Genomic DNA, 27,455 nt, shown 5'->3' on the forward strand with positions numbered 1-27,455 from the left:
ATGTCAGGTACAAACAGTTTCCCAACCGTGAGCCAAATAAATACTTTTCCTTAAGCTTGACTCCTACAATTTTTCTTTTTCCTTTTGCTTCTCACCAACTTAAGTCAAAGCTACTCTTCTCACAATCACGGAAACAGAAAAAGAGTATTTTATCCTGTAATCAGCAGACTGTAATGAAATCAAAGAACACATACAAATTCTGTTTATTATGCTGGTGCTACCACACACACACACACCAACATAGTCAATCAGGTCTGAATTCTACACTTTAGCCTATATAATATAGGTACCAGTTATCTGCTCACTTTCATATGAACTACTACTGGTATCAATGATCCATAATTAGTACCCACACGAGAACAATTTTAATAGTTGTTAAAGTTTAAACTGGGAATGGATGGGCAACTTCAGCAGACAGGTCAATGTGACTGGAAGCTAGAAAGGTTACGTGAAGTATGAAGGCTGAACCCTGAAGTAATTTCCTTTGCTTGTTTTTTTATAATCAAGTCTAATGACCCATTGTAAAACTATGTTTTGTGAAAAAGTTGGACAAAACAGACTAACTGTGGTTCCCATCAAAGAGAAACCTTCATCTTATTGGCAAATCAGACCAAAGAGCTTTCAAATTGTCTACAGGCAGTTTGCTTAATAATAGAGCATTCGTTAACTATAACCATATTCTCTCCTAGCTTATAGATACTGCAGCTCCTCAGCAATACCTTCCTATCACACTGTGTCATCATTAGGAGTTACCAGGAGATTAAACATACAAGTGGAAATGGGGCACCCCAAGGACTTAAGAAGATTTGTGCTCTCATCAACAGCATGCTTCCAGTTTTATAAATCTGGGCTGGGTGCAGATGAAGCACGTATTGCCACATTGTTAAGTTAGAGCCTTCTGTGTTGAAACTATTCCATCTCAGGAAGACTTGCAGACTCTGGCTACATCCTTCTAGTTGTGACTGAGAAACCTAATTTTGGGGCTGAGAGCAAATTTACATGTCTAGCTCCCTGAAATTTAGGGCTTTCCTCATGAGGCAGTATACAGGTTTCAGATTTTGTCAATAAAAGTTATAGCATCATAACCAAAGTGCCTGAAGATACCTCTAGTTAACATAAATCTTGGGACACGGTTATCTGCAAATATTAACCACATATGACCTGCATGCACTTATGCGCACTGTTATTAAAGATCACTTTTGGAATTGATACAGTTTCAGAATTTACCCAATAACTAAGAAATTTCAGAGTTTTTAGACTCATAATACAAGTCATGGCAATTTAAAAATAATGCATCACAGAGTCTCTTAAATACTCTAAATCTCTTTAGATTGTAGTGTGAGAAACATTTTCCATTTTTGACAGTAGATGAAAAGGTAAAGCCACATAAAAAAAGGGTTCACTGTAAAACTGAGAAAATTGAAGTGGAGAGTTGGAACAGGCAGTTAGGCTGTTTCAAATTCACAGAAATCACTGGAAAGATCTGCTGCTTGAATCAGCAGGATAACACTGCTCTGAGTAGGGATTTCCTGCTAATGACTTGAAAACTGAAAAATAAAGCTGAAAAATAACTCTCATATTTTTGTAGAAAGAGATTTAAATAATTCCAATAGACTAATTTTCTTTGAGAGTAAATAAAGTTTCAACCAAATCCAATACAGGTAACCTGTTTCTTGAAAAATCAGGAGAACGATTAGGAAAACAAATGGGGAAGGTAGCTTAATTCTTCCAGATTAATCTTTAAGTTGTGCACTACAAAATTCAACTGTCCAAGAAAAATCTAAGATATTTCTTAAGAAAGAAGAACATGAGGAAAGCTAGACTTAGTGTTCAGGAAACTCTGACCTGAACACTGGCAACCAGGACAATAGCGCTGGAATTTGGACAGAAAATCTAGACAACTCTGTTAGGTAGCAATCCACAGAGACAGCTGTCCTGCAGAGTACATACGCTACGCAGTTTAAATTTACTCAATTTAAATACCCAGTCTATTTTTTTCAGCTTATAGACACATGAGTACCCCACCCTTACAATCTTTTAATTTTTAAAAAGATAAATGAAAAGTGTATCATAAAACTATGACAAAAAAAACTGAAAATTTACTAATATAAGCTGGCACTCAATTCAAAATTCTAATTTAATCCCCTGCCAGCTCTGTCCTCTAATCCATTCTAGGCTCCAAAAGCTGTAACAAAAGACAGACTTAAGATGACAGAAGACTTGCTTTTCATTTAGTTTCACACACAAGACTTCAAGCTTCTACCATATATTTTATAGTATAAATTATTTTTAACCAACAGTGCCGTTATTTATTAGTGTTTCACTTATGTTTGAAAGGAGGTTCCCTGTTTTCACTATGCTTCATGAAAGATTCTAAAAAACATCATATTTTTCTTTCTGCATTAGTGAAAGGTGATTCCCAAATATCTAAATTAATTCATTAACCTTTTTAAAAAATACATAATTAAAAAACATTTTGTCATTAAAATAAAAGCAAGCTTTTATCGTTGTCTGACATCTGACACCTATCAATTTGTTGATTTTATCTTGATTTAAAATTTTATTTTTATTCATTTTCTCCAATAAAACTTCAGAAATCCTACGTTCTATTACCTTTTGAAGAAATCCTGAAGAAACTGGCAATATGTATGGAATTCAGCAGCCCACTTACTCCTTTTTATTCAAATCACTTACAGTCACTAGAAAGGAACTAAAATCTCTCCCAAAATTCATGCTTTTTAAAAAGTTTGAATAAACATTTAAAAATACCACGTTATTTTCCAGCATTGCATCGGAATGTAAAATACAACCTTAAAAATCAATTAAATGAAAAACATTGCTTCTACAATTAGTACTAAATTGTTTGCCTTCTTTCCAGTCACACAATATTCAACAGCAATACCCAGAATAACTGTCTAACCAAAAAACAGTAATGCCCTGAGTCAGTGTAACAACTACAAAGCTCATTTCTATAAAGGAGGGCATGCTGACCCAGGTTACCATCTTACTCTCTTAAAAATAACTAAAATGCATAAAACTGAGATAATGATTTGAAATACTGTCCTGTTGTAAAAATCTTTACGCACCCCATCTCCAGCACATTGCTGCAAACACTGTGACGTTTCTGGGGTGATGGTTTGGCTCATTCAATAACAAAGATGAATGTTTCTTCCTTATTCATGTAGTTCAGTAGGTTGTAGGCAGAAAAAACCCACAAGAATGAAGTTGCCATTAAAATTTTCATCTCTTCAGACTCGATTCCACCTTACTGATTCCCATTAGACAGTAGTTTCCTTCATGGGATTGTTCTAATAATCTCAGAAATACTCTAGTGGTCAAATAAGGCTCAAATAAGTATGTCAGCTTCAGTGGAATTAAATCACAAATGAAGATGTGAATCAGAATAAATAATGGAAGCAAGTTCTGCTTTTTTTTCTTTTTTTTTCTTTTTCTTTTTTTTTTTTTTTTTTAAGAAATCAGCAGTCTCTTTTTCTAAACATCACTTTCTTGTACCAAGAAAATCACAGCACTCAGAGCAACACAAAGTCTCATAAAAGCAGTCAAACTGCAATCTGTAGAAGCCTTACACTGTACTACACAGTTTGATAGCAGCTTTTTTCCACCTAGTACCGTTCCTACATTTTCATGCTGTACTTCAAAGACATCATACTCTAACATTAAAGTTAGAGGCAGGATCTCGTGGACCAGGCACTTCTTTATATTGAAAGTGCAGCCTATTAAACTAAGCCTTGTAATCTGAGGCTTCACGGAACAGTAATTTTTATGGCCTGATAAGTAATGGAGACAAACTTAGGTAACCCAGAAAGAACCAGACAAATATATTTATTTAACAGTAAATGTTTACTAGTCACACTGAAGAAACAATCCTGCCTTTGCCCCACTGCATTGGAAAGTACTGTGCTCATACGCACACACGAACACAGCAAGAGAGAACAAGGAACATAGTCACAAGAGAGCATTAAACCAGTGGATAATTTATTTGTCATGTTGAGGAAAGCTTAGGAAAGTGAGCCAAAACATCTGGAAACAAGAAAACAGGAGGGCTAAACATAAGAAAATGGAGCTAGAGCACTGAGTCAATATAGAGCAGAATTTTAACCAATACATCTAACACTGATGCAGCTGATCTTTTACCTATGAAGCCAACAGTTCCCAGAGCTCCTGCTAGAGAAGAGCTTGGGAATCATTCCTTATACCAAGCACACCTGGCAAATTATGGCATTGCTTAAACATATAGCTATAGGAGTAAACACAGATTAACTGATTAAAAATATAACTACTTCTGCTAGAAAATGCTAACAACTTTCAAGCTAGCTGCAATTATTTCCAGTGTAATGCTTACCTTTAATAGTTTCCTCCACAACTTCTACTACACGATCTATTTGCTGAACCTAAAAAAAGTCAGAAGGTCAATAACTAAGCAGTCAATAACTGGACATATTTTATACAGCTCTTCCTTCAAAAGCATGTCTTTCAGGATTAAAGAGAAGTGAGGGGGTTGGGGCTCTATTTTCAGCCTGTTTTCTGTGCATCTTGGTAGATGTGCATCTGGCAGATGCATCTTGGCATCTGTCAGAGGCCCTGTAGTAACTTTAAAACTCACAATCTAACTTCACAATCTAACAAATCAAATTTTGTCCTCAAAAATAGTAAGTTCTCATAAGTTTGGTAAAAATCATCAACTACAAAGCCCTATTAGGGCTGTCAGTGAGCGAAAGGCAGAGAGAGCTGAGGCCTCCGCTGCTGCAAGCGGACTGCTTTGTAGCTGTGGGGCAGTGGTCACCCGGGCAGGCCACACGTGTGGCTCAAAGGCCACAGCATAAGCCGCCTTTCTCCTCTTCCTCCCCGCAGCCGCCAGGCCCCAGCAGCCGAGCGTGCAAGGAGCTGAAGGTGCAGTAAGGGCTGATACCAGATGAGCAGGGTACGGAGAGGAAGCGAGAAATATTGCAGTCAAGATCAAGTTTAGGGGGATAAGATACTGCCCTGAAGTTACAGCAGGCAGTTTTTTCAAATGGAAGGAAGATCCCTGACATTTTTCCACAAAAGCCAGAATAATATTTGATGATCATTGCATAGCATCTCTAAGGATGAAGAGAAATTTCTGTTTTGGTGTCTTATTTGCCTATATTTACTCATAACATGATGAATAGTTCAATTATTTCTTATTAGATATTTATTCATTTTAAAATGATGAATAATATACTATACAGTGTTTAACATTACATTAAATAGAAAGAATCCACATTCAGACTGTAAAATTCAACAACAAATTCTTAAAGTTGATGTTCTTCCTACAACACTCGTTCAAATAGCATATTCTATGTGCTGTTTGCTATATACGCACATATATGTCTCCATGTAATGCAGGAAAACAAAATACAGAAAACATACATTGCATATTTAACAATTAATAATTAACAAGTTAACAATTACTCCACAATTTGCCTTTCAGACACCGACTAAGATGCATATTCTCTTGGCAGCCAACTCCTTGGCAGTTTTTTCTTTGTTCTGTTTCAGAAACAAACACAAAAGCACAAGCTGTACAGGCTGCAAGAGCAGAACCTGGTCTGCAACTAAGTAGCTTGTAACTTGAATCACTTGCATCAGAGCTATTAAGCCTCTGTGCCCTTAAACCACTGTGTTTGTCATTTCCTGTAAACAAATGTCTGCGCAGTCATCTGTACTTCACGTTCATTTTCCAATCAATGTAATAGCAATTAAAAAAAAAATTCATCTGTAGTTGGTATCTAATCTAGAGCTCCTCATTAAAGTCTGTTACTGTCTGTTTATCTTGTCTAGGTGGTTAGATCGAGTCCATGTAACCTCTGCATTGAAAAAAAAAAATTTTTGAACACAATCGTTTCCAAACACAAATCTCTGCTACTTCATATCTCTGCATATAGAATATTATAACTATGAACTCTAGAAATTCAGTTATTCAAAGTATCACTAAGGTTGACATTTTAATAATTTTATAAAAAAAGAGAGAAATATTTAAATTCTTTTCTGGGATAAAAGCAAGTGCATATATGTCTGTATAGCAAGCTATTCATGTAAATAAAGCACACATTCATAGGAACACATGCAAATTACCCAGGAGACTTATAGATGGCCCTCCTATTTAATTAAAAATTTTCTAATTTAAAAAAAAAAACGTAACTTGAATGCAGAAGTATAGGCATTTATAACTGCAAACAGACATGGAACACAGTCTGTGCCAAATACATTGCCTAAAATACTGGTGCAACTTATCTCAGTATTAAACCTAAGTTCATAATAATTTAAAAACAAAAGAAACCTGTTTGCTTTTAACTTGAACGAACTATGATTATCTCCTGTATTTGAAATCTATGGATTTTTTGCATAGCTCTGAATCTCCTATTAAATAAAGAAACAGGAAAAACAAACAACCAACAGTATATATTTTCGTTTTACTGGATAAATATTTCTGAATCTGTTTGTCAAGATGATGCTTGATGTAAGTAATTAAAATTGAACTGCCCAGAGAGGATAAGAACTGTAACTAGGACAGAGGCTAAGAATGGATATTTATTCTATTTTATATGTTATTAACCATAATTAAGTATTTTTGATTTGAAATTAATGGAAATTGTTTGGCTAAAGTCCCAACTGTTGAAGAAGAAAATACTGAATGCTTCCAATTTTCAATTATGAAAGTAATAACATATAAGCAAATCTGAGCTGACTCTGAAATAAGAGAAGGGAAGGGTTATTGGGATTCTTATTCATGAGAAAAGGAAAACAGTAAAGAAAAAAAATAAAAAGGAAAAATCAAAGTCCTGGTATTTAAATTTTCTTGGCTATACTGAGCCCTGCAGGACTCCTTTCACCACATCTCTGGTTACAAATGATTCTGCTTAGAAGTGGTGTTAAAGACAGTCATAAACCTTTTTGAGCAAAGACTGAGTATCATCAACAAATACTCAGAAGCCCATGAAGCATGGAGATTTGAAGTTCTTATTGGTGTACAAAGAGAAAAGATACCACTCCTCATCATTTTTTTGCAATCATTCTGAAATAAGCTGAATCTTCAGGACTGACAGCAAGTGTATTTACTACTAGATGTACTTGACGCACTATACTTCGCTTTATTGGTTTTATGTGATCTTGTTTGCTAGTATAAACATGCACATGCTAGACTTGCTGCCCACTACAAATGGTTCTCCATTAGGTCTTGGATAGAGCAAAAGCTAAGGGCAGACTGAAGCAGGAAGCTTAGCACGAAAGTGACAGGAGAAGCAAGGGATGAGGACAGAATTACAGCACAGCACTAAGCCTGAGTTGAAACAAAGACCAGGAAAAACCTTTACAAATGTTCTTGCTGTGATCACAGCTGGGCCTAAGTACTACTCAGAGGTCCTTCTCTTATAAGCAAAAGGGAGGCATGAGGTGATCTGTGCTGGGGCTGAAGCCATTGGTCACCCCTGCACGTACAAGTACAAGTCACTCACATTTTGCCCCACTGGACCCCCAGTGCACCTCAGCATCCCCTAGGGAACACGAGTGCTGAGGTCGCTGCCTGAGCCCAGTTACAAAAGCCACAGGAGCAGGAAGAGTATACAGATGCATGCGTTGTCATTCATCATCAACACAGAAAGACTCCCAGTTCCCTTTACAGCGTTATCATCACATTCAACAAATTACTTCTAGATGTAAACAGCCCACAGACATGCCCGTAATGTGGTATGTCTGCAGTCTCACACTAGGTGGCTTGCGAATGGAGACAGACATGCATGTGAAGGTGGTCACGCAAGTTCTTCCCAGTGCTCAGACATGACCCGAGTTATCTCAGAAGCAGAGCTAGCATCCTGAAACCCTTTTGCACAAGCAAAACCCTGGATGGAAGAAAAAAACCTTTAAGAGAGTCCCTATAAACTCTGAATGTTATGTGAGAGGTTGCAAATTTACTCCGAGACTTTTGCACCCCATGGGACTCAGTAAGCCTCAAAACACTTCAGAAACTACCCAGAAAAAATATTTAGGAACTTATACGAGTAAGTTCTTTCTAAGTGTCTCCCTCGGGAAGTGTCAAGGCCTCTGGAAATTCTGTCAACATCTGGGAAGACAAAATGGTAGAAACTTGTAGTAGAGTTAGTGCTGATCCAAAGTGAAATATGGTATTTTATAGTAGTTTTGTGTGTCCGTTGAAGTATGGACAGAAGTGTTTTGCAGGTCAAGAGATTTCAGCCAATCTCTTCCTGAAGCAATAGGAGTAGATGTCCCATGGAATCAAAGATAGATAATGAGATGTGTTAAACTTCAGAAAAAGTTAATAATTAATTCTTTTTAATGAAGATATACAATGACCTAATGGTCTTTTCTAAAGAAGCCTATGCTTCTCTCTGTGGCTGCAACCACGATAAGAAAATAGAGGGTGGCTGTGAAACAAGCAGTTCATCAACATCCAGTACTTTTGAAGAAACACACTATCTTTTAATGGAGCTTGCTAATGGGCCATCTGAAGCATCACAGAAAGGCTGTTTGGCTCAAGCAGAACCACTAAATGCTTTAAAGGACTGGCTTAACTATGCAAGAGGCGGGAATGCATAAGGCTTCCTGGCAGCCTACATGATGAAAAAAAAAGGTATGAGTTTTCTCTCCTCTTAACACAATTTAGAGATAATATTAGATGGAGTCAGCTGCAGAAAGCATATTTACACCAGAGGCACCTTGTCCTTTACCAGCTGTTGAGGTGCTCACACTTTTTGGAATTATGCCACTGCATGTTACACAATGACTCTATTCTCGTCCCATTTGGAGAGGATTAAGTCCTACAAAGTGAGCAATTCAATTCCTTCAGAAAAATATCTGCTTGTGTTGTAACTTGCAGTTTCTCTGTTTGAGAAGAGAATGCCTATCAAGTGACAAAAGAAGTAACTACTGTAGAAGTTTGAAAGCATCTTGACATTCAAATAAGTAGTTCGTCTCAAATTAGCTTTATATTCTCATTATAGCTATACATCAGCCTGTGAATATAGAACGTACATTTACGTTACGCTATCTGATGCGTCCAAATCACAAGGTTAAAGAACAATTACTGAATCTGATGTGTCATTTCTTGAAAATGGTTGCAAAGGTTGCAGATCACTAGGCTGAAGAATCTTGTTTCTACCACAGGCACTGGGATTAACCCAGTAAAATCTGCAACCAGAGAAAAATCATGAGCTCTCTGACACTTGCCATCAGTGACTGTCTTTTGGTTGACAAATTTGTGGTTTCATGCTCTGAGGAGTCTCAGCTTTCACAAGTATTGACAAAGTTACCACAGCTAGTTAGAAATGGCAGCTATAACTCTTTACAAACGATCTTCTTGGGGTCTTCCCCCTGAAGTGAATGCAGTTTCTCAGAGCCTGCTTCCCTTCTGCATGAAAAGAAAAAGTCTTTCTACCATGGAAGATGTGAAGACAGAATTCATTAAAGCTTTTTTGATTTTGATAGGACAGCTTATAACTCTCTCTAGAAAATAGACCTGGAGTTTGTACCAATGGCCCTTCTTCCTGGCACCGCTACTGAATGTCTTAGAGATACAAATTTCTCCGGAATAACATAAGCAATGAGAAAGCTTAAACATTGCAAAGCGACTATCAGCAAAAGTTCTTGAAGCCAGCGACGGACTCAGTGGCATTAGAAGACAGAAAAGACTAGAAATATTGAAGATGTAAAAGTTTAAGAATGAAGAAACTGAAAAACAGAATATACAAGCCAGAGAAAGACCCAGCTGAGGGCAGGGCATACAGGATACAGCAAAGGTACAATAACCTGCACAACTGGAGGCTGCTACCAAAGCAAAAGCAGTGTGGACTTAGCTGCTTGTGAATACTCAGACTGTGAAGGTACATATACATATGTAACTACTTGAAGCACACAAAAAACACACAACCCTACCTATCTTTAATTTCCATTCATGGACATAAGAAATAAATCAGTTGCCTCATACTTAAAATAAGTTTAGGTAAAACATTTCAAATCCTGTTCACCAATTCTGTTTCAATCCGTCTTTTAGGCATCTCAGTTGGATGCCATATATTAAAAGTCTGTTCAGCATCTCCTCCCTCTAAAGTCAGTAAAAGGGAGATACACAACTTCAAAACCCAGATCAAACCTTCTAAAATCTAAATGATCTTTGAGATAACTATCTTCATTGACCATAAAGAGAGCTGAGCAACACAGGCTCTTAAATTACAACACCTTAGTTAGGCAGCATAAATCCAGGCCTTTATACAGCTTTTCAAAGGCATGTGACCAGATGCTTTTATTTCAGTGGGATGACATCTATGTTTAAAATCTTTGCTGAATTAGAATAATAGTGACATGGTAATGGACAAAATCCTGACTGAAGAAGGTATCCTGACAGCAGACTGCAAAGACATTAAACGGAAGAAAACTACCCCAGAAAACATGTGAAAAGTTGGCTGTTACTGCTACTCTGACATAGTTTAAATACAATATTAATCCAAGGTAATTTTTAAACCTTTTGATTCATAGGACAGCATGCATCTGCTGTAGAAAGGAACAGCTTCTATTTACACACCAAATTTCCATTTGAAAGCTGGTACTTAACTGCAATCTCTTCCTGAATTCCCAGGCTCAAGAATCACATCTGAATAAATAGTAAGGTAAAAGCCAAAGCCAATCAGTTGTGTAGTACTGATTGAACTAGAACTGAGCTAGAACTTTGACCAATTTCTTGGCCATAAATTACAGAAGAACTGTCTGCATCTGCTCCCTAGGCTTTCAGCAAATCCTCTGAGAAGTCCTGACATTTCAAATTATTCAATATAAAATTCTATCAACTTTCTTTTTCATGAAATATACATTGGACATTAGTATTTATACAAGACTTAATTTTTAAGGGCAACAGAGGTTTGCAATCATTAATGCAGTTTAGCCTTACAAACACCTCAAGGTAGGTAGGTATTATTCCTGTTTTGCAAATGTCATTGAAATTGTATGACTTGAACAGTTTTAAAAGACATCAAAAACATAACATAATGCATTATCTTGATTTAGAACACTGTTACAGTAGGAATGTACATGCATTTGGCATTTTGATTTTAATTGACAATACCTCTGTTGAAACAATTCACTGAGTACAGCTTTACAAATAGAGAACTAAGGCACATTAAAACACTAGTCTATAGTAGTTTTTGTACAACTGGAAAAGCCAAGTGCCTTTTTTTTTTTTCAATGTACTTAGTATTTTATACCAAGCTACCCATCTTATAGCAGTGCTGGCAGTGAAGTGCATTGCTAGTGGGAGTGTTCAACGTTTTATAACCATAAAAATGGCAGTTAGCAGACAGTATGTTTATCAGGAAGATAAATGTTTCAATGTTTTCAAGTCCAAATCACAGTACTTGCATTAGTGGTCTTACTAAATGTCAAACAGAAATCTGTCAGTTACAAATTCAAAACTGCAATATTTTCATTAGTCACTGATTTCAAAAATCAAAATTAGGATGGAGAGGTTAATTTTCACATAAGCATATGTTACCTAAAAGGAAAACATGGGGGTAGGGGAACAAACAAACTTTGGGTTCCCCAAGTTTCTGAATTTGGATTCTCCAAAAATGAAACATCTAATCACGGTCACAGTCAAAGGATAACCACGTAATATACTTTCTACTTCTGTCTTCACATATATAAGATAACTTTATAGTCACTATATTGAACAATTACAGCTTATATACCTGTGCAGCTTCTCAGCCAATTCACCATTTATTTCTTGTTTTTCCTATCCTGCCATGTCAATTAAGTTGCATTTAGTTAGTTGGAGTCTTAGAGATTACAGAGTAGTAAAATTCCCTCTCACATGTTTGTATAAAATAAGACTATGTAATGGTTTCTTCCACCAAACTGCAGCTTACAATACCTTGTTGTCTACACAGAGTAATGTCACATTTTACAGACCCTGAATATCATTTATGAGCACTGAGTTCATTTATAAGCATTAACATGTAGCTGAGAATCACAGTTGAGGAGAAAAAGATTTTGGAGGACAAACACTGTCAGCACTAATCAGACAGACTACTAAATAGCACAGAGCCTGTCCTTACAAAGAACTCCCACAAATCTTCTACGTAATTCCAAACAAAGTATGGCTTTGCTTTAACTGCATCATATATGCAATTCTTCTAAACACGATAAAAGCTTCAGGTGTTTTTTGTTGTTCCTTTCAAATCTTAGTTTTGATCCTAATTCAGAGTGCAGCGAAGACATGTTGACTTCTCCATGTTTTTAATGTCACAAAGATGCTGGACAGTCACCTGCTCCGACTTGCACAACACAAGACAACTTCACCCTGTGATTCACACACATTGAATCCAACAATAGTGTTTCAACTAAAACGTGCCTTTTACAAATTCATCCAGTTTCAACCTAAAGGCTTAAACGATGAAGAATCTTTGTTAGCTTACACTGGGACACTGTGTCCCAGATTTTCATTACAACTTTACAAAGCTGATTCAATTTTTACTGTGTTACTTCATCCCAAAGGATCCCGAAAGCACTTTATTTGCTGAATTATGCCAAAAGCTCTCTGGCTACACTCAAGGTGAAGCTTGGTAACTGCTTAACAGTTCATTTTCAGACAAATTAACTCTTAGGCTGCCTCAAATTTCAACAAAATAATCACCCCCATTTGCCATTCTGCTTAATAGCATGAGCTAAAAAATAAGCTCTCAGTTGTACTTGTGCAATTTATACGCTCCAATCTTATGTTTCTTTCACCAAATTTAACAAAGCATTTATTCCTTTGTTTTAATGCAGATTAACAGTGATATATTATAGTGTGCAGTAATGGATATCTTCACCCTCCTGGCTACACAGAGCACTGAAGCTCACATCTGCCCATAGTATCCCATTCCTTCCCACCTCAACCCACAACTAAGAAGGCTTTAAGTGCAGTGTAACACAAGACTAACAGAAGTATCAAACTATCCACTCCTCCTTGCAAGAGAAAGGCAGCAAAGTCTACCTATCAACATTGAAAACTCTATGAAAATTTTGATTTCTGAGCACGATATTTTTTCCTGAACTCAAGATCCTCTTTTCAGACATTATACAGCTTTCTAATTGATCAAGATACATACCCCTATTATACTAAGGCCTTTCAGATAGTCCTGACGAGGTTGGGCTTGTGGAACACAGCCTGCTACAACCACCTTCTTGTTACCTTCTTGGGCTTTCCTAAAAATAAAAATTAAAAAAAAGGATCATTTGCTATTTCAGGGTAGCCATATTACACATGTTACATTCCAAAATCAAAATCAATTTGTACATGTTTGAACTTCAGAAACAAAGTAATCCAATACAAAAAAAACTACACAACTATCAGAACATGGCACACATGGCACAGTTTCTAGAATACCTAAAGTGAGCATTACCATTGTGCATCTTGGACAAAAGCACAACCTTGAAAGCCTGATCAAATTCAGTCAATCTTTATTTGTCACAGTGACGGCAGAGAAACTGGGTATTCAGATTGAGAGAATCAGAGGACACAGATTTTAAGACTCCAGAGAAGTCATACAGAATATAAGGCATGTCCTATGCAAATAGGAACCACTAGCTCCAAACATAAGCATTTATTTAATATCAGTCAGAAATGATCAATTATATCCGTTGCTCAAATTTTTATTAATAAAAATGGATTGAACCTTTTCAAGCTTGAACTGTTTGCCTTTGGTAGATAAATATTTATGCAAGTATTAACTTACCTAAGTCCTTAGCTTTGATACTAAAACTCTAACATTACCAAAACATTAAGATTAAATAGTTAATACCACTCATTTTCTTAGCAATACTTTGACTCACTTTAATACTGAATATAAAGCCATCCCTTAACTACAGAAAGCACTGAAGAAAAGTTATCAGCTGCATATAAAACAGTATTAAAAAAATAAACAAAAATGGGATACAAAGCCTGTTTATGTTCATTTAATTCTGAAGATCAACAATTAACATATTAAACCAATGAATTACTACATGATAACATGCAGAACAATAAAAAAAAAAAAGGACTGAACAATTTTAGCAGATTTGATAGGTCTCTCACGGTAGGTGTTGCTCTAAGAGATGCCTTGCACTTTTGCAGGCTAAATCACAACCTCCTTGTAGACTTCTGTCAAACTGGAATCCTGTAAATCTTCTCTTTCCCCCACAACACATAGCTTCCTGAAGTGTCTGTTGTTATGTTAGCATAGGATAGTCACAAGGTATCTTCAGAAAGGTTCTCTTATCCAAAATACATAATTGCTTATACAGTTGTTCACTCTTTGGTTTGCTTGAGCTGCCTCCAAGCTGAATGCATCAGAGAAAGTGATGTTCAACATGGACCACAAGGATGCTGCACCAAATAATATAGTAATCTCCAGGTGATGCGAATTTATTGAAGGAAAATCTTGTAAAGTCTGTCAGGTACTACAAGCAGTTCCTCTGTTCACTCAAAATTTTCACTTTGTAATGATGAAAGAGAAATTTGTTTAAAAATTATAGTGGAAATTAAAGGACAATTTGATTTATCTTTCAAATAACACAGGAATTATAGCAGTAAAGGAGATCACAGGCCATTTTCCCAAATTTCTTGTGCTGGTTACTGCATGAGGTATTTTGAAGGAACAGTTTAAATATCCTATACACAGGCACATGTGAAGTAACAGGAAAATGCATTATGTTCCTTACATCATAATCTAAATGCACTAAGTATCTCCATAAAGTTTTTAATTTTCTTTTAGTGGGAATTTCAGGAAGTCTTCAGGCTTTCATCCTACAGAGCCTCACTGGCCCTCTACTTGCAGGCTAAGGTACAGAATATACACACAAATTCTTTCATCTTTTCCTTAATAAAATTGCTACGAACAAAGAACTATGATGAAACAATTTAATATATTTCTTCAGCATGGCATGAAGTCTGCAACACATTTGTAGAATCAGCAATCCTTCTTTTCTTTCAGTGGTAAATACTTCAGGTTTTTGCAAAATTACAGTAGAGGTCACCTATTTCTCCATACCCAAGTTAGAATATCTATTTTATACTTTTCCTAACAGTATCACACACTGCCGCATGACACTCCACTAACTCAAAGCATAAAAAGCGCTACCTACATTGTTTAACAGACTCAAACTAATGCCTCAAGGCAAGACAGGAAGACCTGTCTCCAGCAAGCAAAGCACACGTCCCTAGGCAACTGCGCATCTGGTATAATCTGCTGTGAGCAGCAGCCTTCTCCATCTACTTGAAAACCTGCAAGAACTGCAGAGGAAAAAGCTTTAATAAAAGTCTTCTTAACTGAGGAAAAAAAAATAAACAAAGTTTCCCTTGACACATTAAATGGCATTTTAATGTTATTTCATAGCTTTAACATTTTGCCAGATCTTCTGGGACTATAACTGGAGCTACTGGAAAAAAAGTTAAACTGAATATTCTTCCTAATAAGCATTGACTTCATTTAACTTTTTAATGTTGTACAGGTCTCTACAGAATAAAGAATTTTGTACACTGAGTTTCTTTGCTTTACAAACTAATTAAGGAGAAATGTTCAATCATGGTTGATTTTTATTAGCATCCATAATATAGTGTACAGTCCATGAAACCTACCATAAATGAAAAATCATTGCAAGGAAATTATATTTTTTTGCCTCATTTTTTTTCAAGAAACTGATTCTGAAAATATGCACTACAGTATTATATTGTTACCTCCTTTTAGTATTGTTTAATGAGCCTTGCTCAGATTAACAAAAGCCTATAAAAATTATTCTTCAGAAACCTAGTTAGCACAGCAACTGTATTAGAAAAGCTTTTATCCTTCAAAACCATGAATAGTTATGAGAATAATACCTCATGGAAACTAACAGTGCCATGAATAAATACATCCTCCTTTATATTTTTCAAATGCATGAAATTGCATTACCTTGAACTTTCATTTTAACTGTATCATGACACTTTTTCTCAAAATACACTCCTTTCTAAAAATGACTTGCAAGATATATATCTGAACAGCAATTTAATTAGAGCAATTCTCTTTTAAAGAAAAGAAATTGTCAAGCTACTTCTTAAGTAATGGAAAGTAACAATAATAAGAGGTACTTTACACAGAAGGACTTTGTACAGACATCAGCAGCAAGACCATATACGCTGCATATATTGCACTTAATATTTTCAACATATTCTGCTTTTTACAATTCAAACTCAATGATACAACTAGGATGGGAAGAAACTTTTGCCTTGCTTACCATGGCTTCTATTTGTGTTATTAACAACCTGCCCATGTTGGAATATTCTCATAATTTTATTTATTTTATTTATTTTTATTCTCATAATTCTATGCAACTATTTTTGTATAATTCCTTTAAAAAAATTAAGCTCCAAGAAGATCTGTTCAATAAAGATGACAAGGATAAAGTAGTGTTCCCCATGCCCCTCAAAAGCCTCCCACAACTGGCTGTTACATCACTACTGTAGATACAACAGTCCTGCTAGATATGATTTATGGTAGCTGCTGCAGGGAGCTGTTGTATGACTTTTTCAAGATTCATTCTGCTACTCAGGTAGAATCACCACAAAAAAGAATTAGGGACCTTTCTTTGAGGTTCAAACCTAGGTAAAGCAATAAAAAAAAAAATAAAAATAAAAGAAGGAGCAGAGAAGATAAGCTAAGTTCAGTGGAAGGGAAACCTGTGACATCGGAAGTGAGCAGTAGCAAACTTTTGCAGAGAGAACAGTCAAGAGGAGCCACATCATTAATGCTCCCCTGCTCCCTCCCCTTGGTGTAAGCAGGGTTGTCTACTGCAATTTATAGGCCATCCTAAGCAAGTGATTTTTAGCTTTCAAGGAGCCATCGTTACCACTTACCAACATATCCTACATGCACAGACAGACATTTGAAATCCAAAGCAGTCTGTTATGCACAGAGCAAAAATGGCAAACTACATACTGTTTCAGCCTGAAACGAGTTATCTCTAACCAAGTATCACATCTCTAATACTAGGTATATGAAACCAAGTACTACCCTATCTTGTACCTTATGAATGTTAGTTATTGTTCCTGGGCCATTAATAAAGTAACAGGACTTAACTATCTCTACACAACACAAACTAGAAACAGTGTGAATACAGAATCAAATAAAAACCAAACCTTCTCTCCCCCAAAATCTACTGTTGGTAAAATTAAATAACAAACATGATGTACAATGAGCAGACGGCAACTTGCCGCAGAAGTACTAAGTACCAGTCAAAAACAATTAAGAGTAGAAGTGAGAGGGGAAATTTCAGCAAAAGGAATAGATTAAGAAAAACAGGGTTTTGCAGTGAACTCATTAAGTTTGTTCACTGATGGTAGTTATAAAATATTCATCAAACAATAACAGCAGAAACAATTTCCAGTGATAACAAAGATAGTTCCTTCGTCTTTTATCTAAGAAGAAACCAGAAAGGAAGCAACTCAAACTAAATCCTAGCTAGGGAGATGGCAACTGACTCTACCACAGACATGTTTGTGTCAGTGAACTATTTCTATAAAACACAGTGCCCCCACCACACACACACTCATTACTGTACCTGCACAAATACAGCTGCTTTCATTTTAACGTGTTGTTAAATAAAATTGTGCAATGCACTATATAGTTCATACGTCATTCTCATGACCTACTGTTACACAAAAAAAGAGCACCTCTTACCAAGCATTTTAGAAAGTTGTGAAGCCATAAATTAACTAGAAGTTTGTGTCTAGACACCCCCTAAGAACCATCAGTATACATGACAAAGTTTTGCTAAGGCAGCTCTGCATGTCTGCAATATAATCTGAGTATATAACGAGATCAGTCTGCCAAAGGCTATGAAAAGTAAAGCTGCAGGGAACACTACTTCCCAGGCTGTAAAAATAATGTTGTGATGTCTCTGGAGGAAAAACAAATGCTATTTGGCTAAAGGTTCAAATGTGTAAAAGATCATCTGACTGCCTATGTGCTGAATTAATCAGTAGGCATTCACAAGTTTTCAAGAAAGTACAACATCCCTGGAATGAAAAGATGATGCCTGTATAGCATCTGCAATAAATTCCCCCCAAATCCATAAAATCACAGAGATATCTTCTGTTTAAGAAATTACAAACAGTGACTTAGTTTGTGGTTTCACAGATCTGGAGCCATTTCAACATCTCGTTATACACCCAAAGGCTTGCTTCCCATCGTCCCTGTCTGCTGCTATTGCTGCTCCTACTTTTCTCCATCTCCAAGCTGCTGCTTCCTGATTTCTGGCTATCTGGTGTCACTCCTCCTTTGCTCCAAGCTCTGCAACTCACTAGACCCCTGGCCCCATTTAACTCACTGATGTAGCAGAAAGCTGTTCAGCTGAGTTTTTTTTTTTTTTTTTTTTTTTTGAGTTAAATTAGCTCACAGCAGAGCGGGCAGCAAGATCAGGAGACATGGAAACTGCTCATTTCATCTGCAGTGCCTTTGTGTCACACATCTCAGGAAACCTTTGAGTCAGGTCGCGAGGCACTGAGCAGCATAGCATAGTAAGCAGGGTGTAAGAAACTCTCATACTTGTTACGCTCTCTAATTTAGGGGTAGCCCCATAATCAAAGGCATTCAGAAAACCTGAGGAATATTTGGTAATATTATGAATTAGAGGAATGTTATCATTTTTTGGCAGACCTGCTTGAATCTACTTAGGTCTGTCAGCTTCTTTTTACACTTCCATAGCGCCCAAAGGATTACTATATTTTGCTTGTGAGGCATGTGAAGGTGTAAAAATCATTTGAGAAGGCTGACACTAATTATTGGAGTTTACAAAATTGCTCTTTAAGAAGCAATCTTGAGCAAAGCAGCCCTCAAATTACCATGCTGCTTCCTCTGAACTTGTCTCCTCTGGCAAAAACCATCAGCTTACATGTAAATCCTCTAGGGAAAAATAAATTACATATTATCCTTCTGACAGGAGCAAGCATGTCTTTTTTAAAAAATTTCAAAAATACACTTAAATGCTTGCTTCAAACTCAAAACTGAGTTTCTAAAGATGTGCTCCAAGCGGGAAAAAAAAAAAAAAAAAAAAAAAGGAAAGAGAGAGAGAAATATAAATAAAAATAAAAATATCCATCAATCATGGAGCTTTTTGGAAGAGATGAAACGTAAGTTCTGAGAATAATGTCAAGTTTAACTTTAAGACTTGCATGCTACATACCAAAATATTCTCCAAGTTGCTAAGACGACAAACTAGAGGAGGAAAAATGCACTCTTCCTATTCTACCTACTACCTGTCTGTTTGAATAAGCTTTACAGTTCTGCCATCTTTCTGGCTCCCGAGAGAAATGCATTTGAACACATTATCCAAGTCTCTGTTTTACAAAAGTAAAACAGATGTCTCCAACCTTTTCAGTCAGACCTTTGCTTCTGTTGCAATTCTCAAGTAGCTACTTCTAAACTACAGGGAGGCTTCTCAACCCAGCTGATTGTATTACCTCTAATGCCTTGCTTTGAACAAAAGCTTGTTTTCATCCAGCTATTTCACCTGCAAGAGAAATGACTGCAGGGCTGTCTGCAAAAGACTGGGAAGTAATCTCATTTCAAACTTCAGACCAAATCAGATCCACGCTTGAGTTTTACTCAGAATTTCTCCAAGTGTAACTCTGAGTAGCAATAAATGGTGCAACAGTTATTAATGTGCAGGCATTATTCGCACAAATGATCCAGTTTAGTAGTAGATGAAGGCCTTTTTGATGCTTTTCTTTTGCAAGGCTTTAAAAGTAACAGTACACAGATTTTGTCAAACTGGAAAGTCAGACCAGGATGTTTTCAGGAACAGGATGGAATCAGGGAATAAATCCTAAATCTAATCTTGCCTTTTCTGATAGTTTTTGTAGCTCCAAGCAAGACTGAATTGACCAACATCACAGTGGGAAGTTCCTTCCAGAAGGACAGAGATGGCCTTGGGCAGCCCAACTAGAATGGATCTAGGCCAGCTGCTGTCCCTCCAGACTTGACTTCAACTAACAAAAACAATTTAAATCAATTGTGCCTTAAAAACAAATTTGCAAAACTATCATAGAAATTTGTCAGCCTTACAACAACAACAATTTAGTGATTTAAAGAGAAACATGTAATTACTGACAATCTATTTACTGAATTCACTTTGGCTGGTGGTGAAGACTATTACGTTACTAGCTAAAAAGTGTATATATTTTTAGTTCCATTTTTTCTATTATTGCTAAGTAGTCAAGATTATTCTTTTTCCTGTTTGCTTAAGAGTTTGAAGGACCTTGCAACTCAACAGAAAACACTGGAAAACACTGTAATAAATATGGAACCATAAGGATTATGTCTACCTCCTCACCCTATATTATTAACCAAGACAGAAAACCCTGATTTTCTGAAGAGGGACAGCTCTAAGAGAAGGCCTGGCTTCAGAAATTTCACCAGGGAAGCTTTGTTTTTAGGTCCTAGCTCCAAAATATGTTCCTATTGCTAGCATCTTTTTATCTCCCTTCAGCATAGAGAAAAACAAAATCAAAAAAAGCAAACCACCCCCCCAAACCCTAACATGAGAATGCCCCTGACTTTGCAGCAGAAGCAGTACATTATCTGTACCTGAAGTTATTTCTAGAAGCAGCAATTAAAGTTAAGATGCACAAGGAGAAAAAAAAAAATAATTACCTCTGTAATTAAGAGAAAAATATTCCTCTGGAGAGTGATTCAAAATGGCAGTATAACCCAGGTGTTTCAGCTCTTCAGCTGAAGAGTATTTCTCCACTGAATAGCACAGGAAGACTAGTTTCTAGTACACCAAGCTAGAAGTTAGGGATACTCCCACACAAGTAGTACCTGTGGTATAAACACACTCTAAGGTACCTAGATGTTGCTACGTCCGTCTGTGCTAGCTACGGCCTTTCACATTACTAGACAACCTGGACCTGAGACTCTGCAGAGCATGTATCAGCATGGAGTCAACTACGCCCACTCCCATGTTCAAGCAACTCGCCACTGCTTATTAAATGAATAGTGCAGTCTCCCAAGACCTGTCTTACATCATAAAATTTTCACAAGTTTCACAAATTAAGCAGATACTTCATTCACAAGTGTCATGTACGGCTTGTAAAAATATTTGCTTCACAGGTTAAAAAATACATTATTTCAGTAACATTTTGCAGCTGCTTGAGCTTTTACTTGTTCCTCCTCAAATGAAATAGTAATGTTTTTTGCTGCTCTGAAAATATTAATTTTCTTGAACTTTTTCTTTAAACACATCTTTGGTAGGATGCACTGTATGCTCCTGAGATCCTTCACCATTTCCCTCTAATGAAGCAGAAAGTATCAGTGCTGACAGAGTTTTCTAGGCTAGCTTGATCAGTACATTTAGGTAACAATTAGAAGTAAATATACTCCATTCTCAAAATAATTCTTCAGATCCTCACCTACTCATGGATGTTAAATTACTTAAGACCAAGATTCAAGACCGCACTTAGGCACATGCCTGATTACTGACTTAGACAAGGTTGTCTTCCCATAGAAGGACTAAATTAATGATTGTCCACTCAAAATATTAAATATCTTTCAATAAAATCTGCAGAAAAAAAAAATTACTTCATTCCCTGAACCCTCCTCAAGGCAAATACTAGATATTTAACATCAATCACGGCACTTCTAAACAGATACACTAGACTAGACAGTATCTCCATTTGTGACCAAAACAGATTTATGACCAAGTTTAGTATGTTGGTTAGGTTTCCTGGTAATACCAGCAAGTTTAAAAGTATCACAAAAATAAGGTGTGAGAAGGTAATGCTTTATATGATTAATATGCCTTCTTTATAAATGGGATCAGAGAAAGAAGAAATGCTTCATTTTTCTATTACTTTTTCCTATAACTTCATATACAGTCTCTAGAAATCTGCATTAGCAAACTCTGCAAAACTTCAGACATCCCCCCCACCGATCTTTGGTTCTCTGCTGACAGCACGAGTAACTTTAACTTTGAATTCCTTTCAGGCACACAGTACTAGACACATTAAAGTTCTGCTGATTCAGCCTTGCTAAGAGCAGAAAGCTAATGGTAACCACACCATCAGTGAAATGCTGCTGGTGGTAAAACCTGCAGTTAGCCTTAAAAGAAAAATTACCAGTTTCTGCCTATCCTTGAAGCCTCATGCTCTTCAGCTTATCAGTAATAATAATAAAAAAATATTTCGCCATCTCTCTGTATCTTCAGTTTCCTGTTAGTCTTCCCTCAGCAAAGATCTAAAGAGGTCTGTGTTGAAATTGTTTTCAGAAGAAGCAGGAACAGTCCAAACCTACAGTAGCAACATTGTCACTTCTCTCTACCTTTTACCACTACTTCCTCTTTCCAAATGAAAGCATTTTAACTCTTTCCACTACTTTAAAACAGCAAGTCTTTATTTTCCATCCTCAATCTTGAGAATTTAACTCCTAAACTGTATTTATTTTTGCATACACAGAGGGACTGTTTAATCAGATATACTTGCCTCAAAAATCGGTAAGAAAGCAAGCTCCTGTAAATACACTTAGAAAGGTACATTAAGTTTCTGATTTACATATTAAAGAAATGGAAATCAAAATCACTAGTTAAGTCTTATATAACTCACTTAGATCTTAGTCTATTTCTTTGCTCTTTCTACACATACTCCTGTAGGAACTACACTATGCTATTCTAGTATTTGTGACATCTCTCTTTATGTTTTGTCAACTATCCATTTATTCTACTTTACCAGTCCTCCCACTCTTCTCTTTCAATACAAAAGAAATGCAGCACAGGACACATTACTATTCTAATTAATACAGCTGTGAAATACTGCATTGATCCTCAGGTTCAAAGTCCAGGCAGGCTTCAAGCTATATACCTGCATGGTCAACAGCTGGACTATAAAATTGTATTAATGGCTAAAAAAATGAAATTAGTGTTGACTAAAAACAAAGTGACCTGAACATCTTTTTTCATAGGGATTATATGCTTCTCAGTAACAGACTACCAAGGAAATTAAGAAAGGATTATCAAGAACAGAGTTTGAATGTTTGAATTTGTTTGAATGACAATTCATAATAGCTTCTTGTATGCAAATTGATCGCAAGTATAAAAATATCAAGGACTTCTTCCTATCAATTCATTTTCTCTTGGATACCTCAAAGGAGAAAAAAAATTCCAACTAAAGAGTTTAGTTACACAGAAACAGGTAGCTATGAATACTACACAAAAGACAAAATTGTTCAAGAGCCACTAAATACGATTTTCGTAACACGTGCATAAAAGCTATCAGAAGCTATCTTTCTAATGGAAGAGAGCACAATTCAATAAAGTAATTTTTCAATATAAAAAACTGCATGTGCTTTGTGTTTTATGGAAATTCAATGTGTGGAACCACAACGTGTCTAGTTTTTGTCAGGAATTCTGCAGCATGTAAAGAGTACAGTAAGTGGTTTCAAAATAGAGAAGAAAGTAACAAAAGGTGGCAGAAATGAAAAAGTAGGTTCGACTCTTAATATGGAATTCCTTCACTGTCTCAATCCAAATTTCACTGTACCATATTTCCATTAATCTACTTTTTTATTTTTAATAATTCCTTAAACTCTTCCAGTAAAACTCAGTGAACTTCTAATCTAAGGAGGTTAGGACAGGTTCATCAGAGTAACTGAGCAGTTATAGAAGTACTAAACTATAATCAATCATGCCTCACATCTTGTGTTTCATGTTCTTCCTACAGAATCAGTGAAATATACATTGGAAGCGTCTTTTACAGGTCAGCTTGCTTAACTTCCTGCTCAGAGATTGACTTTTGACAACATCAGATAAAGTCAACCACAGCTTTTCCTAGCCAAGGCTGGAAAACTTTCAATAATAGAGATTCCAAAACCTGTCTATGTAACTTGCTGTAGTGCTGCACTACCCTCCCAGTGATTTCAACCCCTCAATGTCTAATACAAGTCTCGCAAGCCACAAATTGTGGCTACTGCCACTTCTTGTTTTTTCCATTCCATCAAGAACAGCTTGGTTCCATAATCCCTGCAATGACCTTTCAAGTAATTGCAGGCTACTATTAGATTATCTATTAGCCTCCTCTTTGCCAGACTCATGTCAGCCTTGATCTCAGCAGCCCTCTGATAGGCCTGCTTCAGTCTTCCTGCATCTCTCTCAGCTGTCCCCACTCTTCCAAAATAAGGCATTGCAATCTACACACAGCCTCATCAGCAGCAAGAAGAATAATGTTTTCCTTTAGTCTCCTGGTCATGTTCCTCCTAATGGTCATGTGCCACCTCCTAAAGCCCAGTAGATGGTTTGCTTGTTCATAAATGAGTTCATACCACTGGCCTGTTTCATACGGTCCACCATTCATCCCAGATTCTTTTCAGCAGACAGCTACTTAACAGACTCATCTCCACAGATTATGAAGCAACATTATCAACCGGTAATTCTCCATGATTTAGAAATCAGGAGTCTGTGAAGTATACATTCATTGTATAGAAAATGTGATTTCTATATTGGTAGAACATCTCTTTCTAAACTCCTCCAAACCTGTTCCTGGAAGCAATAGATTTCTATACTACTTTAACTGGCTATTTTAGGAGGAACTTGCATCACATTACCACACAAACTGAAGAGATATTACCATTTTATTTTCTTGGGAGACTGAAGCTAGAGTCTGTGGTTAGATTTACAGATTCAAAAAAGTACAGTTAATTAAGTCAATTCTACTTATAAAGAGAAGTAATATAGTTTCTCTTTTTCTACTCAAGCATTTTTAATTGCATTATCAAAAATAAAACACAAATGAAATTCCCAGTTGACTTGCATGAAGATTGCACTTTGCTTTTGCCTATACACAGCTGGAAAAATTCTCAACTCAGTTGCTGTCACTGATGCTTAAGCATAAAATGGAAGAAGATGCCATTAGAAATCATGAAGCTTAGAAGTGCATGAAGCAGTGTAAGATGGCTTTAGTGCATTCACATTGTGAATTGGGACTCTGATCAGAGTGGCTGCATCTACTCAAGTCACTAACAATTTATGCAGCACTCTTGCTTCCTTTCTATTTTAGGCTTTTTGATGTATATGATTGGGGAAAACGTTAGTTGCAGGGTCTCCCTCTCAGTTAGCTCTGAGAAATTAGTATCAGTTCAATCATCTAAATTTTGTACAAAATGTATTATTTATAGACCTAAAATTGTAACTTTTCCTGGAGTAAAAGCAAAAATTTCTCTAAACATATTGGCTCTCCTACGAATTCTGCTAAAGTAACAATGACATCATTCCATTAGTTTTTGCAATGGATAACATTCTACAATTTAATCTACTACTGGGCATTTCTGCAGGACGCAATAAGAAACACTCAGGCTCTTGCAAGTGTTAGGTCATATGCACAGAAGAACCAGTACAATTTAAACAATTCATGTAATAAATACTAGCTCCTATGTGTTGACATTGAACATTTCTATTAAATAGCAATCCAATGTGCTTGAATTTAAATATAAATATGACAATTCCCAATTTACTCCTAAGTTGTTCCAGTTTCTATTTTTTTTCCAAATATTCTCATAAACTAGAATTCTCAGACTAACACTACCATCCTTATAGCACCTCCATAGCTGTACATACATATAGAAATAACCTGAGAAATACTCTGTTTTTGAAGAATAAGCAATCGACACAGGACAAGAAAGTGTACAAGAAATTACCATAGAATCATAGGATCAGTAAGGTTGGAAGGGCCCTCTGGAGATCAGCTAGTCCAACTCCCCTGCACAAGCACGGTCACCTACAGCATGTTAGACAGGATTGCATCCAGGCGGGCCTTGAAGATCTCCAGAGAAGGAGACTCCACAGCTTCTCTGGGCAACCTGGTCCAGGGCTCCGTCACTCTCACAGGGAAGAAATTCCCCCTCACGGTCAGGCAGAACTTCCTGTGCTTCAATTTCTGCCCGTTGTCTCTTGTCCTGTCACACGGGGCAACTGAAAAGAGTTTGTCCCCATCCCTTTGACACCCTCCCTTCAGGGACTTGTACACATTGATAAGATCCCACCTCAGTCTTCTCTTCCCCAGGATGAAGAGGCCCAGCTCTCGCAGCCGTTCCTCAGAGAGCAGGTGCTCCAGCCCTCTGATCATCCTCGTAGCCCTGTGCTGGACTCTCTCCAGTAGCTCCATGTCTCTCTTGCACTGGGGAGCCCAGAACTGGACACAGGACTCGAGATGAGGCCTCCCCAGGGCTGAGGGGAGGGGCAGGATCACCTCCCTCCACCTGCTGGAAACAGTCTTCTGAATGCACCCCAGGATACCATTGCCCTTCCTGGCCACAAGGGCACATTGCTGGCTCATGGTCAACCTGTCATCCACCAGCACTCCCAGGTCCTTCTCTGCAGAGCTGCTCTCCAGAAGGTCAGCCCCCAGCTTGTACTGGTGCCTGGGGTTGTTTTTCCCTAGGTGCAGGACCCTGCACTTGCCCTTGTTGAACCTCACGAGGTTCCTCTCCACCCAGCTCTCCAGCCTGGCCAGGTCTCTCTGAATGGCAGCACAGACCTCTGGTGCGTCAGCCACTCCTCCCAGCTTGATATCATCAGCAGACTTGCTGAGAAGACACTCCGTCCCCTCATCCAGGTCACTGATGAAGAAGTTGAACAGGATGGGAGCCAGGACTGAGCCCTGGGGGACACCACTAGCCACAGGCCTCCAACTGGACTCTGCACCACGGATGACAATCCTCTGAGCTCTGCCTTTCAGCCAGTTCTCAATCCACCTCACTGTCCACTCCTCTAACCCACACTTCCTGAGCTTACCTAGGAGGATGTTATGGGAGACAGTGTCAAGAGCCTTGCTGAAGTCAAGGTACACAATATCCACTGCTCTCCCCTCATCTACCCAGCCAGTCATTCCAGCAGAGAAGGCTATCAGATTGGTTAAGCAGGATCTCCCCTTGCTGAATCCAGGCTGCCTACTCCTGATCACCATCTTTTCCTCCGTATGTCTGGAAAGGACAGCCAGAAGGAGCTGTTCCATCACCTTTCCGGGGATGGAGGCGAGGCTGACTGGCCTCGAGTTGCCTAGGTCCTCCTCCTTGCCCTTTTTGAAGACTGGAGTGACACTGGCTTTCTTCCAGTCCTCAGGCACCTCTCCAGTTCTCCAGGACCATTCAAAGATGATGGAGAGCGGCCTGGCAACAACATCCACCAGCTCCCTCGGTACCCGTGGGTGAGTCCCCTCTGGGCCCATGGATTTGTGGATATCTAGCCTGCCCAGGAGGTCTCTAATCCTATCCTCCTCAACCAAACGAAAGTCTTCCTGTCTCTGGACTTTCTCCCTCACAACCAGGCTGCAGGATGCCTGAGGGCTGCCCTCAGCAGTGCAGACTGAAGCAAAGAAGGCATTCAGTAATTCTGCCTTCTCTGCATCCCTTGTCACCAGGGTCCCTGCCCCT

At 37.5% G+C, this 27,455-nt stretch overlaps 1 protein-coding gene across 3 annotated transcripts in view; it reads right to left on the reverse strand.

The window, feature by feature from the left end:
- Nucleotides 1-27,455, reverse strand: part of CDKAL1 (CDK5 regulatory subunit associated protein 1 like 1) — a 415,077-nt gene that overhangs the window by 267,650 nt on the left and 119,972 nt on the right. For all 3 annotated transcript variants that reach the window (XM_062569910.1, XM_062569908.1, XM_062569909.1), the window contains 2 exons: nt 13,137-13,233; nt 4,364-4,412 (listed from right to left, as the gene is read on the reverse strand). In XM_062569910.1, the coding sequence (XP_062425894.1) occupies nt 4,364-4,412; nt 13,137-13,233 (146 nt within the window). The remainder of the gene's footprint in view (nt 1-4,363; nt 4,413-13,136; nt 13,234-27,455) is intronic.

The sequence above is a fragment of the Rhea pennata genome, chromosome 2 (assembly GCF_028389875.1).
Source record: "Rhea pennata isolate bPtePen1 chromosome 2, bPtePen1.pri, whole genome shotgun sequence".
Taxonomy (NCBI): domain Eukaryota; kingdom Metazoa; phylum Chordata; class Aves; order Rheiformes; family Rheidae; genus Rhea; species Rhea pennata.